Below are 12,547 nucleotides of genomic sequence, written 5' to 3' on the forward strand. Positions count from 1 at the left end.
CACTTGCCTCCCAAAATAATTGCAACTCATTTATCACTCAAGAAACTTGGAAAACCATGGACATTTTAAGGCAGAGTAACTTCCTATTTAAGTGCTACCACAACCAGATTATTCTTTCTGGTTTGACTAGAAGTCTCTGTTAATGATGTGATTTGCACAGATTTTTGGTCAATTGCACACCTATTCAAAAACTCTGGCACCAAAATATCCACACTTCCACATAAACTGCTGCACAAAAGCACGATCAAGAATGTTCAACAATAGATAGAGATGGAAAAACATGAGAGTCTGTAATGGGCATGCAGGAAAAAACACCAAGCCATAATTTGAAAATAATAGGTATTCTCAAAGGAAGAGAACCAATCAAAACTAACAGTGAAGGTTATAACTAGGGATAAAGATATATACTTTCTGGATCTGATTAGTGACCTAAAAATCATGAAGCCTTACTGTTTTCTGTAAAAAAATTAATAGCCAGAATCAGTGTTGTAAAATTTCCTGCTTAAATTTTTAAATTTCAAGAGGAAAACTTTTCAGCAAATTCCTAAACAGAATAAATATAAACATTTTTCAAAGGCATTAAAAATCTGGTAAGCTTTATATTTTACCCATTTCATAATGAATACTGACAAACAATGGACTGATATTTCTAAGTTTTTGAGTAGAAACTGCTACAATAAAAAAATATATAGGCACCAATATCATCTGCATTTGAATTTGTTAGAATTATGCGCTCAGTTCTTCACAGTACTTCAAAATAAGCAAGCAAATACCTGATGCCTAGTCTTCTGGAGAAGAGGGCCTCGCAACTCTTTTTTCAAGAATGATGTCATGGAATGAACTTTTGAAAGAAGTATACTTTGAAAGAAATGGAGATAAATATTAAAACCAACTGAATTAAAGAGAATTTTTTAAAAACTAATATTCTAATCAATAAGGGAGTAAATTTATTCATAAATTCAAACAGTTGAAATAATTATTGGGCACTCCACCATCTGCAAGAGAGAAAGCATTTGGAACAAAACTTTAGAGAAATAGTATGTCCTTAAGCCTATATTTTAAATTATAAATGAAGTGGGAAGGGAAGAACAAGTTGCATAAAGGAAGATAGCAACAAATCTCTTCCATCAAAAATATTTTAATTACTGGTTTTTGCTAGATCTTGTAATGACATAAATGCAACATCAAGGATTTTGAAAAATATCATAAGCAATTTCTACTCTAGATAAAAGCCAGAAGAGTATCATCTATTGCTTCCAGTACAAAATAGGTAACAGATTTTTGGTGTAGGGTTTGTTTGTATTTGTTTGCCCTTTTACTAGATTTCAGTTGCTATGACTATGGTATTTAGGAAATAAGTCATGTACAGAAAACTGCCTTGATTGAAGCTAGAATGGGGTCGTCCAGGGCCATGACGCTGTGGTGAATATACCGGGACTGTGGCTTCACATTCCTCCTGAACACAGGACAGATGCTGCTGGGGAGGACAAAATGGAGTGACAAGAGTCGTCAGCAGCACAGTCCTCTCCCAGGGAGATTTTTACTCCAAAAGACTGAAAAGCAATTATAGAAACAGGGAATTGGCAGTGGAAGATAATCAAGCTGGTAATGAAAAGAGAGATTGAGCACACATATGTGTTTAAATTGGTGCTCTGCTTTGGTGATCATTTTAGAAAAAAGTCCAAAAGGGATAACACAAATTTTCAGCATTTATGGGCTTCGTTTATCTTCTGAGATATTTTAGGGGCACCTTCCAAAGCATTCGATTGAAATATAAAACAACTGTGCAACATGTTTTGACAGATCCTTCCTTTATCCTATTTTTAACATTTACATTTACATTAAACCAGAGCACATGAAATATGGATTTATTAAGATCAATCTTCTATAAATGTCCCTTGCTGCTCTTTTCTGATACTCAGAGTCTTAATTTGGAATTCAATAGCGCTTATCAGGCAACCGTGGAAGTGGCAGCTGATTGCATTTAGAGGTGTAGTGCCCTCCCTAGATTGTGTGGCATGTGCCTTAGAGATCTATTCAGTTCCATTTAAAGCCAAGCATATGTTGACTAAATGAGGCAGGACTACTGGAGACTTCATAAAAAGGAGATGGGGAAATTCAATTCTTAGAAATATTTCTTTTCCTTCTCTCACTATGGGCATAAAATGATCAGAAATAAGACCTCAGAGGCCACAGAGAGTTAACCTCTTGGATTAAAGACTTCTTAATGAAACCTAACTGCGATATGTTACAGAGAATCAGAATCCAGTGCATATATGTAAGGACATTTTTGAAAGAGTTTGTTTACACCTCTCCTCAGAATTTATCATTTCTATTCAGTCCCTCAACAATAGATCATTTTGCCCCATTCAGCAATTTTCCATTCAATGTATTCACCTTACAGAAGAAAGTTTATTTTTCTAGATTCATAGGGTATAAACTTAATAGCTTTGGCTAGAGCACAAAAATGAAATATAATTTTCAGATCTTTATACATGCATATTTTCATTGAGATATTTAAATTTCCATTCAACATATATGTGCTTTGCAATTAAATGTACCAACTATACTAGCAAAAGAGCAAAATCATCAATCGATTTATCTATAATTATATTGGCATTAAGATCTCATTTTTACATGATGATTTAATAAGCTATGAAAACACAGTAATGAGATAATTTAAAAATAACCAGTGGTGACTAACATTCTCTAAGTATATTAAGGTATTTGATCATGGATATGTAATTAGGCTGTCAAATTTTAAAATAAACATAATGTATACCAAAGAATGGATTTAAAATAGAAAATATAAATACAAACACATGTATACCTAGTTTTAAGCCTCCTATTTTCTAAAGGAAAATTAATACCAAAAAAATAAAATACCAAGTCAGTTAAAATATTAATGCTTGCCCATAGAATATGTAGTTATCTTAGCCCATTTATATCTCACTAATCTGGTTTAAAAAATGTGTGTTTGTAAAACAAATTGATAATTACATTTACAAGAACCTTCCTAACAGTATTATATTTGATAGAGTAACCTAGTTCTTTCTGGCAATAAAGATTTGTAGTAACAACCAGCCTAGCCATGTCTTCCTTCAAACATTTATTAAGTTAATTTACATTTGGGTTGAAAAAAAATACTGAATTTTTAAAAGTTTAAAATAAAGCACACAAATAGCTCTGATTATTGTTGTAAGATACCCAGAGGAAAGGATTAGATGTAATTTCTTGTTTGTGTGGTTACTTAGATGGGAAAATAGCACAAAAAGTGGGGTGGAAGTAATAATGTTAACTTAAAAATATCAGTGAAAGGGATGATTTTTAAACATTAATATTGTTACTGTTAAGAATGTTATTGAACATTTAGTGTATTGATAACAGTATACTAAATACATTTCTGTTTTAAAAAAATTACTCTTACGACCCACCTGAGACATAAGTAGCATTTATTCCCATTTGACAGCCAAGGAACTTCAGTCTCAAAAAGATTAATGTATTTTTCCAAAATCAGAAATAAGTGAAAATAAAATGGCTAAACTGCAGATCAAACAAGGTCATATGATTCCAGAGCCTGTTTTAACCACCATTTAAATTCAAATAAGTAAATTTTCTACTCATAATTCATAGAATCAATTTCTATCTTTCAAATCAATAATTACCATCAGCCAATCAATTGCCTAACTTAAAAATGTATTTTTTGAAATCGTACTTTTAAAGATTGCTTTATATTGTGTCAACTCTACTACTAAGGTTCATATTGATTTTTTCATGTAGTTGAATTTACTTAATGTTGAATACATATCTACTGATTTCCCACTTTGTGTCAAACTTGGGCATATAAAGATGAAGAAATAAGGCATTATAGATATTTCAGCTAGTAAACTGTATATTCAATTTCAAGAATGGACTCAATGAGAGTATAAACAGAAAAAGCTTTATTTTTCCTCGTCTACTTTATTTTAAATCTCCCTTTTGCCCCTGAGTATTTCAAGCAGATCTCTTCACTTATCGCTATTTCAGATATTAACTGAGTAATTAAGACTAACCTTTAGATATTAAAATATCTGTCAAGTACAAACTGTCAAATACAATTTCAAAACTTTAATATCATCTAATTCAAAGTTTCTCTTATCTCCCAACTCAGGCACAACCTTAGCCCAATAACTTAAGGTAATGAGGGTAGAAATACTGTCTTTGATTCATTTTCCACATTTTTCCCCTTTTCACTTTCCCATTGCTCCAATGTCGGAGGAGAGGCAGACAGGAAATATCTTTCCCTCCTGGAGTTTTCTTCTGGCCAAGATGGCTCCTGTCCCAGTGCTCCTAGCTCTTTGGTAAAACAAAGCTGTGGGTTCGTTGGAGTGGTCTCCTCCCACCCTTTCCCAGGTCAATTGTCAGTGTGGCCATGGGTAGTACTCTTCCTAGATGATCTCTTATAACCCTGCTCAGCTCCTAGTCCCCACCCCCCAGACCCCATCCCTCCATGTCTTAGTGCTGGAGCCTGCTCGTCCTGTCTGGCAGCTGCCACTCAGTGATACTTGCCAGTGTCCAGTGGCAAAAAGGAACCACAGGCTTTGCCCCACAATTGGAGAGAATGCAGCTGTTTTCCTCTGCTGCCCTTTGTTTTCCCAGCTACCATCCAGGGAAGTTCCAGCCAACTTTGTGACTTCTGAATTCATTACAACAGAAATGAGCATCAATCTTTAGCTATACAGTTATCTGCCCACAAACTTTAGGAAACCAAAGTTACCATACCCCATAATATTTTTCACTGTACTTCAGTTTAGTCTGATATTTTTCACAAAATGGATCATGATATCACTTCATTTGCTTTTGGCCAGCATTCCTTGTTATTAAATGGGATGGAATAAAACAGAATAAGGGTATTCAATGCAGTTATATGCACGCACGCACACACACACACACCTCTGTGTGTGTCCTAAGGTATGGCTTAAAATCTCTTACCATAATCACAGTTGAAAAAACAATCTGAAGTCCCCCAGCCTAGTCCCCTGGAAGCACCAACTCTTGGGATTCTGCAGTGTAATAAATTTCCAGGTGGGGAATGAGATGCTAGCCTCCCTCCTTTAAGGCAACACAATACGATTTGGTTGCCTGCGGGCATCTCCCATTTGTGTGTTGGATGGCACCATCTTCCCCTCTCCCACTTTGAAAGCACTCCTCCTTAAGGACTCCTTCATTTTTTTAAGAAAAAAATATCTATTTTTCTTTTACAGATGAAATAGGTGATGGGTATTGATATATTCTGGACCATTCTGGGCACTTTTTTAGTAAGTGTAGTATAGCTATATTTAGTATCTCTCTTTAGAGTGTTATAGTATCAATGCTCTCAGATTTGGGGCTACAACTGAAATTTAAAACAACAGAAATTATTATTTTTCAAGTGCCATTACATTTGGTCATTATAAAATGAGAAAGTCTCTATGGAAATTAATACAATTTCATTTTGAAACCATTTTAACTTGAATTGTGTCTCCTGGAAAATAATGCATTGTTTATGATTAATATTCTCTAATAGCTTTCAAAATACTAGTTTCCCTGTTCATTTTACCAAGTCTTTTGCTTCCTCATTATGATAGTCCATGCACCATGCCTGGGAGGAGTCATGAAGCCTTTGCACTCCCGCGGCCATCTCCCTTCTCAGGGATCCAGACCTCAGGTGCCCTTGGAGGTTCTCATACTGGCATTCAGCTATCCCTCCTAAGTCATAATCAGAAAACATCATGAGGGAAGCAAATGCCTTTTCCTCTGTGGTATGAGGGCAAAACCCTTTAAGACCTAACAAATAGTTCTGGGAAGTGGCATTACTCACTCCTTTCAAATAATAAATATTTCCAGTGGGAGTCCGTACAACTCAAACTCTGGAAACCACAAACTGCATCCAGATCGCCTCAGTCCCTTCCTTATCCAGACTCTTCATTTGCCTTCTGTTTCTTTCTGTGCCGATTACATCCCCATTTCCAAACCTATTTTACTTGCGTTTAGCTCCATTCCCAACTTCCTTTAAAGTTACTCCTATTTCAGAGTTTCCATTTCTTTGTGACTACTTACTCTCACCTGACCACACTTTAACTGAGCTCACTGTTTCCAGCCTGGTCCAACTTCAGTCCCACCAAAAGGCAACTCCCACTCTTCTATATAATAAAGGTTTGGGGGTGTCATTTGGATGGTGAAACTAAGGACTCTTTCTATGTTTGTGTAACAACATTCCAATGGTTATTGCTTGTGTGTTCATTTGGGATGGAAGAGTTTTTTGAAGAGAGACTAACAGAGATTATGAGGGAGGGGTATATCCTAAACCTCTTTGCCATCTCTTGGAACTGCACTGCGTTCTGTTGCAAAGGAGATGCCGAAAGTTTATCCACACTCTTCTCAAGCTACAGCTCTGGCTCTGACACTACTATTGTGGAAATATTCTGCGCAATAAAGTGTATTGTCTTATTCAATATTGAAGCAAGCCCAGCCATGCACTGTGGCAAAAGGCTGATGTGTAAAGAGGCAGAAATGGGATGGGTGCTCCAGAATAATCTATTTGTCACTTCTTTATCCTATACAACAAATATTCCTTCCCAATAGAGCCTTGCAAAGAAGACTATTTTCAGTGTAAGAATGGAGAATGTGTCCCACTGATGAATCTCTGTGACAGTTTCCTGCACTGTAAGGATGGCTCAGATGAAACACATTGTGGTATGTTTTATGTTTAGGAAGATACTTTTATCGATTTAGCGTCTACATTTCGACTGCACAAATGTGAAGGAAGACTATGAATGTATTTATTAGGACATGTTTTGGTGCACTGGGGGTACAATCATTTTCCGTACCTCTGCAGTCACCACTCATTCAAGAGAAGTTAACATGCTCATCCTGATTTTTGTTTGTTTGCTTAACTTTAAGTATAGGACAACCCATATTCAGGTAGAAAGCATAAAATACCATAGAGACAGTAGCCCACACCAGGCACTGTAGACCCTCTTATTGACCATTACACTCTGTAAATTGCTTCCAAATGGAGACACACCCCTGTTTACTTATAACTGACTTTCTTAGAATTGGTCCTTTTCATTCTTAATTTTTCAGTATCTACTCCTCCTGTTTTGTTGAGTCTTCAGTTTGGCCTTACTTCGAGATCTCTATGACATTATGAGTAGTGGCTACTTTTACTATGTCTTAATTTTATTTCTAAGCAGATACTTAATGTAACCTACTATGTGCCATGCACTATTGGTAAGTGCTATAAAACAATCTCAGCATAATAAGAATTAGCTCTATTTTAGCCATGAGAAAACTGAGGCTTGGAGAAGGTAAGTGGCTGCTAAAGATCACAAAAATCCCAGTTTGGCATTTTCAGTCTAAGTCTGTGTAATTCTAAAGTCAATGCTTTTACTTTTCTTTCAAGAAGACAAAAATGCGAAAATAACAGTAACTTACAGAATTCTAATATGGTATTTGTGGGTAAAACTATCACCACTGATGTTTTACTAGTCTGATAACCTAGCTTGGCTTGACCCAATCCCTACCAAGCCACTAATGGCCTTAACACTCTATCCAAAATGCTTGTAAGGTAGGGGGGAAGTGACCTGTGCTTGTAAGGGAGGAAACCAAACAGCAAAAGAACAAGGCCAAAGAAAATAGTTCCTGGAGAAAGAAATAGGAAGAAAAATGCCTAGAGTTGTTCCTGAACTTGAGTTTTCCTTCTTTTAGAGACTAAGTTTGTAAGATATGGCTTTCACAATTAACTTTATTTTCATTTATTTACTATACTGATACACAATGAACTTGCATATCACTGTTTTTTCCATTTGTATGGTTATATAAAAGAGTAAAATTAAGTCTACTGTATTTGTATTTTTCAACGGAGGCCTTTGAACATACACTTAAGAAAAATTACAATCAATTTCTAAACTCTAAATATTAAAAACATTGCACATTCAGTTTAGAGTTCATCATTTACTTCTATCAATTTCAGTCAAAATGACTTTGCATGTAATCTAATCTCTTTAGTGCGTCTTTTCAATGACACAACAAACAGTGGTTTGGTGGAGTTCAGAATCCAGAACACTTGGCATGTAGCTTGTGCTGAGAACTGGACCACCCAGATTTCAGATGATGTTTGTCAACTGCTGGGACTTGGGTAAGTACCTCTACTCAGCTCTCTTTTAAGAGATCCCCAAACTTTTTTATTGGTATCAAAGTGGGTTTATTAAGAAATTTAAAATGTATGGAAGGTATGAATTTAGAAAATACACAGGAAAAAAGATAAAGAAGCAAAGGAAGAAAATAAAAATTTTGATTAATCCCCAGTCTCAAAAGACAACCACTGTTAATAGTTCTTATATAAATATTGTATGAATATAAGTATATGACAATTGTATATTATAAAATCATATGAAATACACCATGCTCTGCTTTGTAACCTACTTACACAGTATTAGCCTATTTTCTCATGTCATTAAATATTTGCTATAGATTATGAAAATGAAATATTCTATTTTATGCTATATCATAATATATAACTAATCACAGGGTACCAGAGAACACGTTTTGCTACATCTTTGCAACATGTTCACAGTAGGTCTTTAGGAACATTTATAGCAATATAATCATTGTGAGAAAGGACATGCAAAATGTCAAGACTTTCCCAAGAAGGGTAAGACACAATTCCATATTAATGCCTCCCCAAAATGTATTATACTTCCCAGCTTAATGTCATAATATATAACATCAAAGTTCACCGTATTCATTTTTTAACCTTCCCATCAGTCTCAAAAGTAATGAGGTTAAACATAGAAGGTAGTAAGTTGTAATAATTTGCTTCTTTTAAGTTGTACAACTTCAATTTATAATTCTGATCCTTTGGTGTTGTATTTGGAAGATTTAACCATATTGGGTCACATTGTTATTTTATCACTTAAAAAGGTCTTTAAATGTAAGAACCATGTCAGTATTTTCTGTTACTGCATTGCTAACATGTAGACATATCCTTGTCTCAAAATACAGAGGCTAAATAAATATTTGTTGAAACAATTATTCATTACATATACATACATATATATATATATATATATATAGGTATATTTAGCTATCTAAATGTTTGCCGAAAGTTGTCCAATTACAGATCATAATCATTTTCCTTCTGTCCTAAACTGGGGAATGGTTTTCTAATTTATTCTTAAAGATGCTACAAAGCTACAACGGAAAATAATCTAAGTCCACATCACACAGTCTCAGCATTTGGCCGTTAATCTTAACTATTCCCAGTTCGTCAAAATCAAATGTAACTGGTTGCTTCTTTCTAACTAATTAATAATTCATACAAGCTAGAGTGTTCATCCTATACACAGATTTTCAAAATTTATTTCAAAATGTTTATTTTTTAACATAAAACATATTTTTCACTAGAAATGGAGTTGGTGCAGTGGTTAGGTCTTAGTGTATGTAGCCCATAAAAGCTGTTTAATTTCTAGAAGACTGGGAGAGTTATATTGTCCAGATAATATCTAGCCAGCACATACAGGTATTTAAACCATAGGAAAATGTGTTGAAGTCCTAATTTGAGTGTCGGAAGTGCACCAGAAATTCTTGCAGTTGGATTGAGAGCTTTTATCTCCTAAAATGCGATTCATTCAAAAACAGCCTTTCCACATGGGAGGGAGTTGAGACATAAAGAGTCCTGGAGAAGGGTAAATTGTAGGGGGATAATGTTTTTTGATAAAGAGTCAACAAAACACTGAACCTCACAGTAGTTTATTTTCACTTCAGGTAAAGCACTGGGTAAGTGGCATTGATTCCAGATTCCTACATAAACGTTGATTTTAGTTCAATAATGAGTTGATACAGGTAAGGCTCTAGGAAGTCATTTGCTTCCACTATTGAAGTTGCCAGTAATGCTGAGAAGCTGTTTTATAGACTTGGGAATTTAGTAAAGATTAGGCTAAGAAGACTGGTGACTTGACTTTGCTTCCACAACTGACAAATCTGAATGCTCCAGACAGTGGGGTTTTCACTGCAGAGGAGTTTGTGTTTCAATTCCCCACCTATCTAAGCATCCCTATGATTATAAACTCAGAAATTTTTCCACTGTAGTTTTTGTGTCTTAAGTAAATTGTTTCCTACAGATTAATATGGGTATTAAGATGAACTATTTAAAAGGATCCAAAAATTGAACACTCTTTGATAGTTTTTAAATGAATTTGAATGAAATATGTTGTGTGATAGCATAATACTGATTCTTATAATTGCATGAGAGCATGTATTAGAAAGAAAACATATATCTTTATTACTTTTTAACACTTGCTAATATAAATATACTATTTTGATAACTTCCAGATCAGAAATTTAAGCATTAGCAATGATACTGTGTTTGTTCCATGGATGAACAAGACATTGTTTTTGTTTTGAATGTGGTGGGGCCAGACAAATAAGTAGGTCATTACACTATAATGTGATAAATACAAAGAAGTATAGGAGAACCTACACAATTTGTGCATGTCAGAAAAGGCTTTCTAGAAAATGGCCTGTGCTGAGTGAATGGCAGCCGTTTCCATACACCAATGTACTTTCTATTTACATGTTTTCCCCAGCCAGATTTACTCTCTAGTTCACTGACCTCATTTCATATGAATGAGAGTCTTTCCAGAAGGAAACAGAGACAAAAAACTAGATTTTTATTGTATGTAAGACACGTAGTACATCTCACTGCCTTGAAGACAATATTTTTGACAAAGGTCAGCCACTTGCTTTCTTCAGAAATGAGCCAGGTAATTTCTGCAAAGACTTTAATCTTTGGGCCTGCAGTTATTAAACAGCCGCCATAGTGTTCTAGTAATTTAAAGAAAGTTATAGCCTTAATGAGAATTTGTCTAGACTGGTGCATGGTAACTGAAAGAAAGCTTAGCGAGTTTAAAATGATGTGTTTGGTACAGTGGAAAGTAATTTAGGAGTCAATTTATTAAAAAGGGACTGTAGTCTCTCAAGATTATTTATGCAGATAGGGTACAAAATGCAATTCCCCAAAGATTGTAGTAAATCATATGAGGCAGATTTCATCAGCCTCCCCTTTTTTTAAATGACACATTTTCATTCCCTGCCATTTATAGCATGCATAACAAAAAAGTACTGTAAATAACATTTTCATCTCTCTGATCAAAGTATAAAAGAAAACATTTTATACTCATGCAAGAATAAGTATTAAAGAAACTTAGAGTAGTGATTTTTAAAACGATATTTCCCAGGAAATCACACTACCCTGTTACTAACCCATAAATGAACTATGCAGTTGATTAACCCTATAAGCCATGAAAAGCTAGAAGTCATCAGGTCTGGACAGCTCTACAGAATATAGGAAATATGTCTTAAAAATAGTTAGTTACATGTATCTCCATTAAGCAGCCTATGAAGAGTTGGTATTAATTTTTTTTATTAAGGTATTATTAAATACACTCTTATGAATGTTTCACATGAAAAACAATGTGGTTACTACATTCACCCATATTATCATGTCTCCACCCACACCCCATTGCAATCACTGTCCATCAGTGTAGTAAGATGCCACAATTTCGCTATTTGCCTTCTCTGTGTTACAATGTCTTCCCGAGACCCCCACACCATGTGAATTAACATAATAACCCTCTATCCCCTACTCCCTTCCTCCCCAACTACCCTCACACACCCCTCCCCTTTGGTAACAGCTAGTCTCTTCTTGGAGTCTGTGAGTCTGCTGCTCTTTTGTTCCTTCAGTTTTGCTTCATTGTTATACTCCACAAATGAGGGAAATCATTTGGCACTTGTCTTTCTCTCCCTGACTTATTACACTGAGCATAATATCCTCCACCTCCATCCATGTTGTTGCAAATGGTAGGATTTGTTTCTTTCTTATGGCTGAATAGTATTCCATTGTATATATGTAGTACATCTTCTTTATCCATTCATTTACAGATGGACACTTAGGTTGCTCCCATTTTTTGGCTATTGTGAATAGTGCAGCAATAAACATAGGGGTGCATATGCTCTTTTGAATCTGAGAACTTGTATTCTTTGGGAAAATTCCTAGGAGCGTGATTCCCTGGTCAAACGGTATTTCTATTTTTAGTTTTTTGAGGAACCTCCATATTGCTTTCCACAATGGTTGAACTAGCTTACATTCCCACCAGCAGTGTAGGAGGGTTCCCCTTTCTCTGCATTCTCACCAGCATTTGTTGTTCTTAGTCTTTTCGATACTGGCCATCCTTACTGGTGTGAGATGGTATCTCATTGTACTTTTTATTTTTATTTCCCTGATGAGTAGTGCTGTGCTGTGGAGCATCTTTTCATGTGTCTGTTGGCCATCTGAATTTCTTCTTTGGAGAATTGTCTCTTCATATCCTCTGCCCATTTTTTAATCAGATTATTTGCTTTTTGGGTGTTGAGACATGTGAGTTCTTTACATATTTTGGACGTTAACCCCTTGTCAAATATGTCATTTACAAATATATTCTCCCATACTGTAGGATGTCTTTTTGTTCTGTTGATGGTGTCCTTTGCC

At 35.2% G+C, this 12,547-nt stretch overlaps 1 protein-coding gene across 1 annotated transcript in view; it reads left to right on the plus strand.

The window, feature by feature from the left end:
• Nucleotides 1-12,547, plus strand: part of TMPRSS15 (transmembrane serine protease 15) — a 128,660-nt gene that overhangs the window by 69,997 nt on the left and 46,116 nt on the right. The window contains exons 17-18 of the mRNA XM_036881556.2: nucleotides 6,604-6,714; nucleotides 8,029-8,158. Coding sequence (XP_036737451.2) covers nucleotides 6,604-6,714; nucleotides 8,029-8,158 — 241 coding nt within the window. The remainder of the gene's footprint in view (nucleotides 1-6,603; nucleotides 6,715-8,028; nucleotides 8,159-12,547) is intronic.

This window comes from Manis pentadactyla, chromosome 1, assembly GCF_030020395.1.
Source record: "Manis pentadactyla isolate mManPen7 chromosome 1, mManPen7.hap1, whole genome shotgun sequence".
Lineage (NCBI taxonomy): Eukaryota > Metazoa > Chordata > Mammalia > Pholidota > Manidae > Manis > Manis pentadactyla.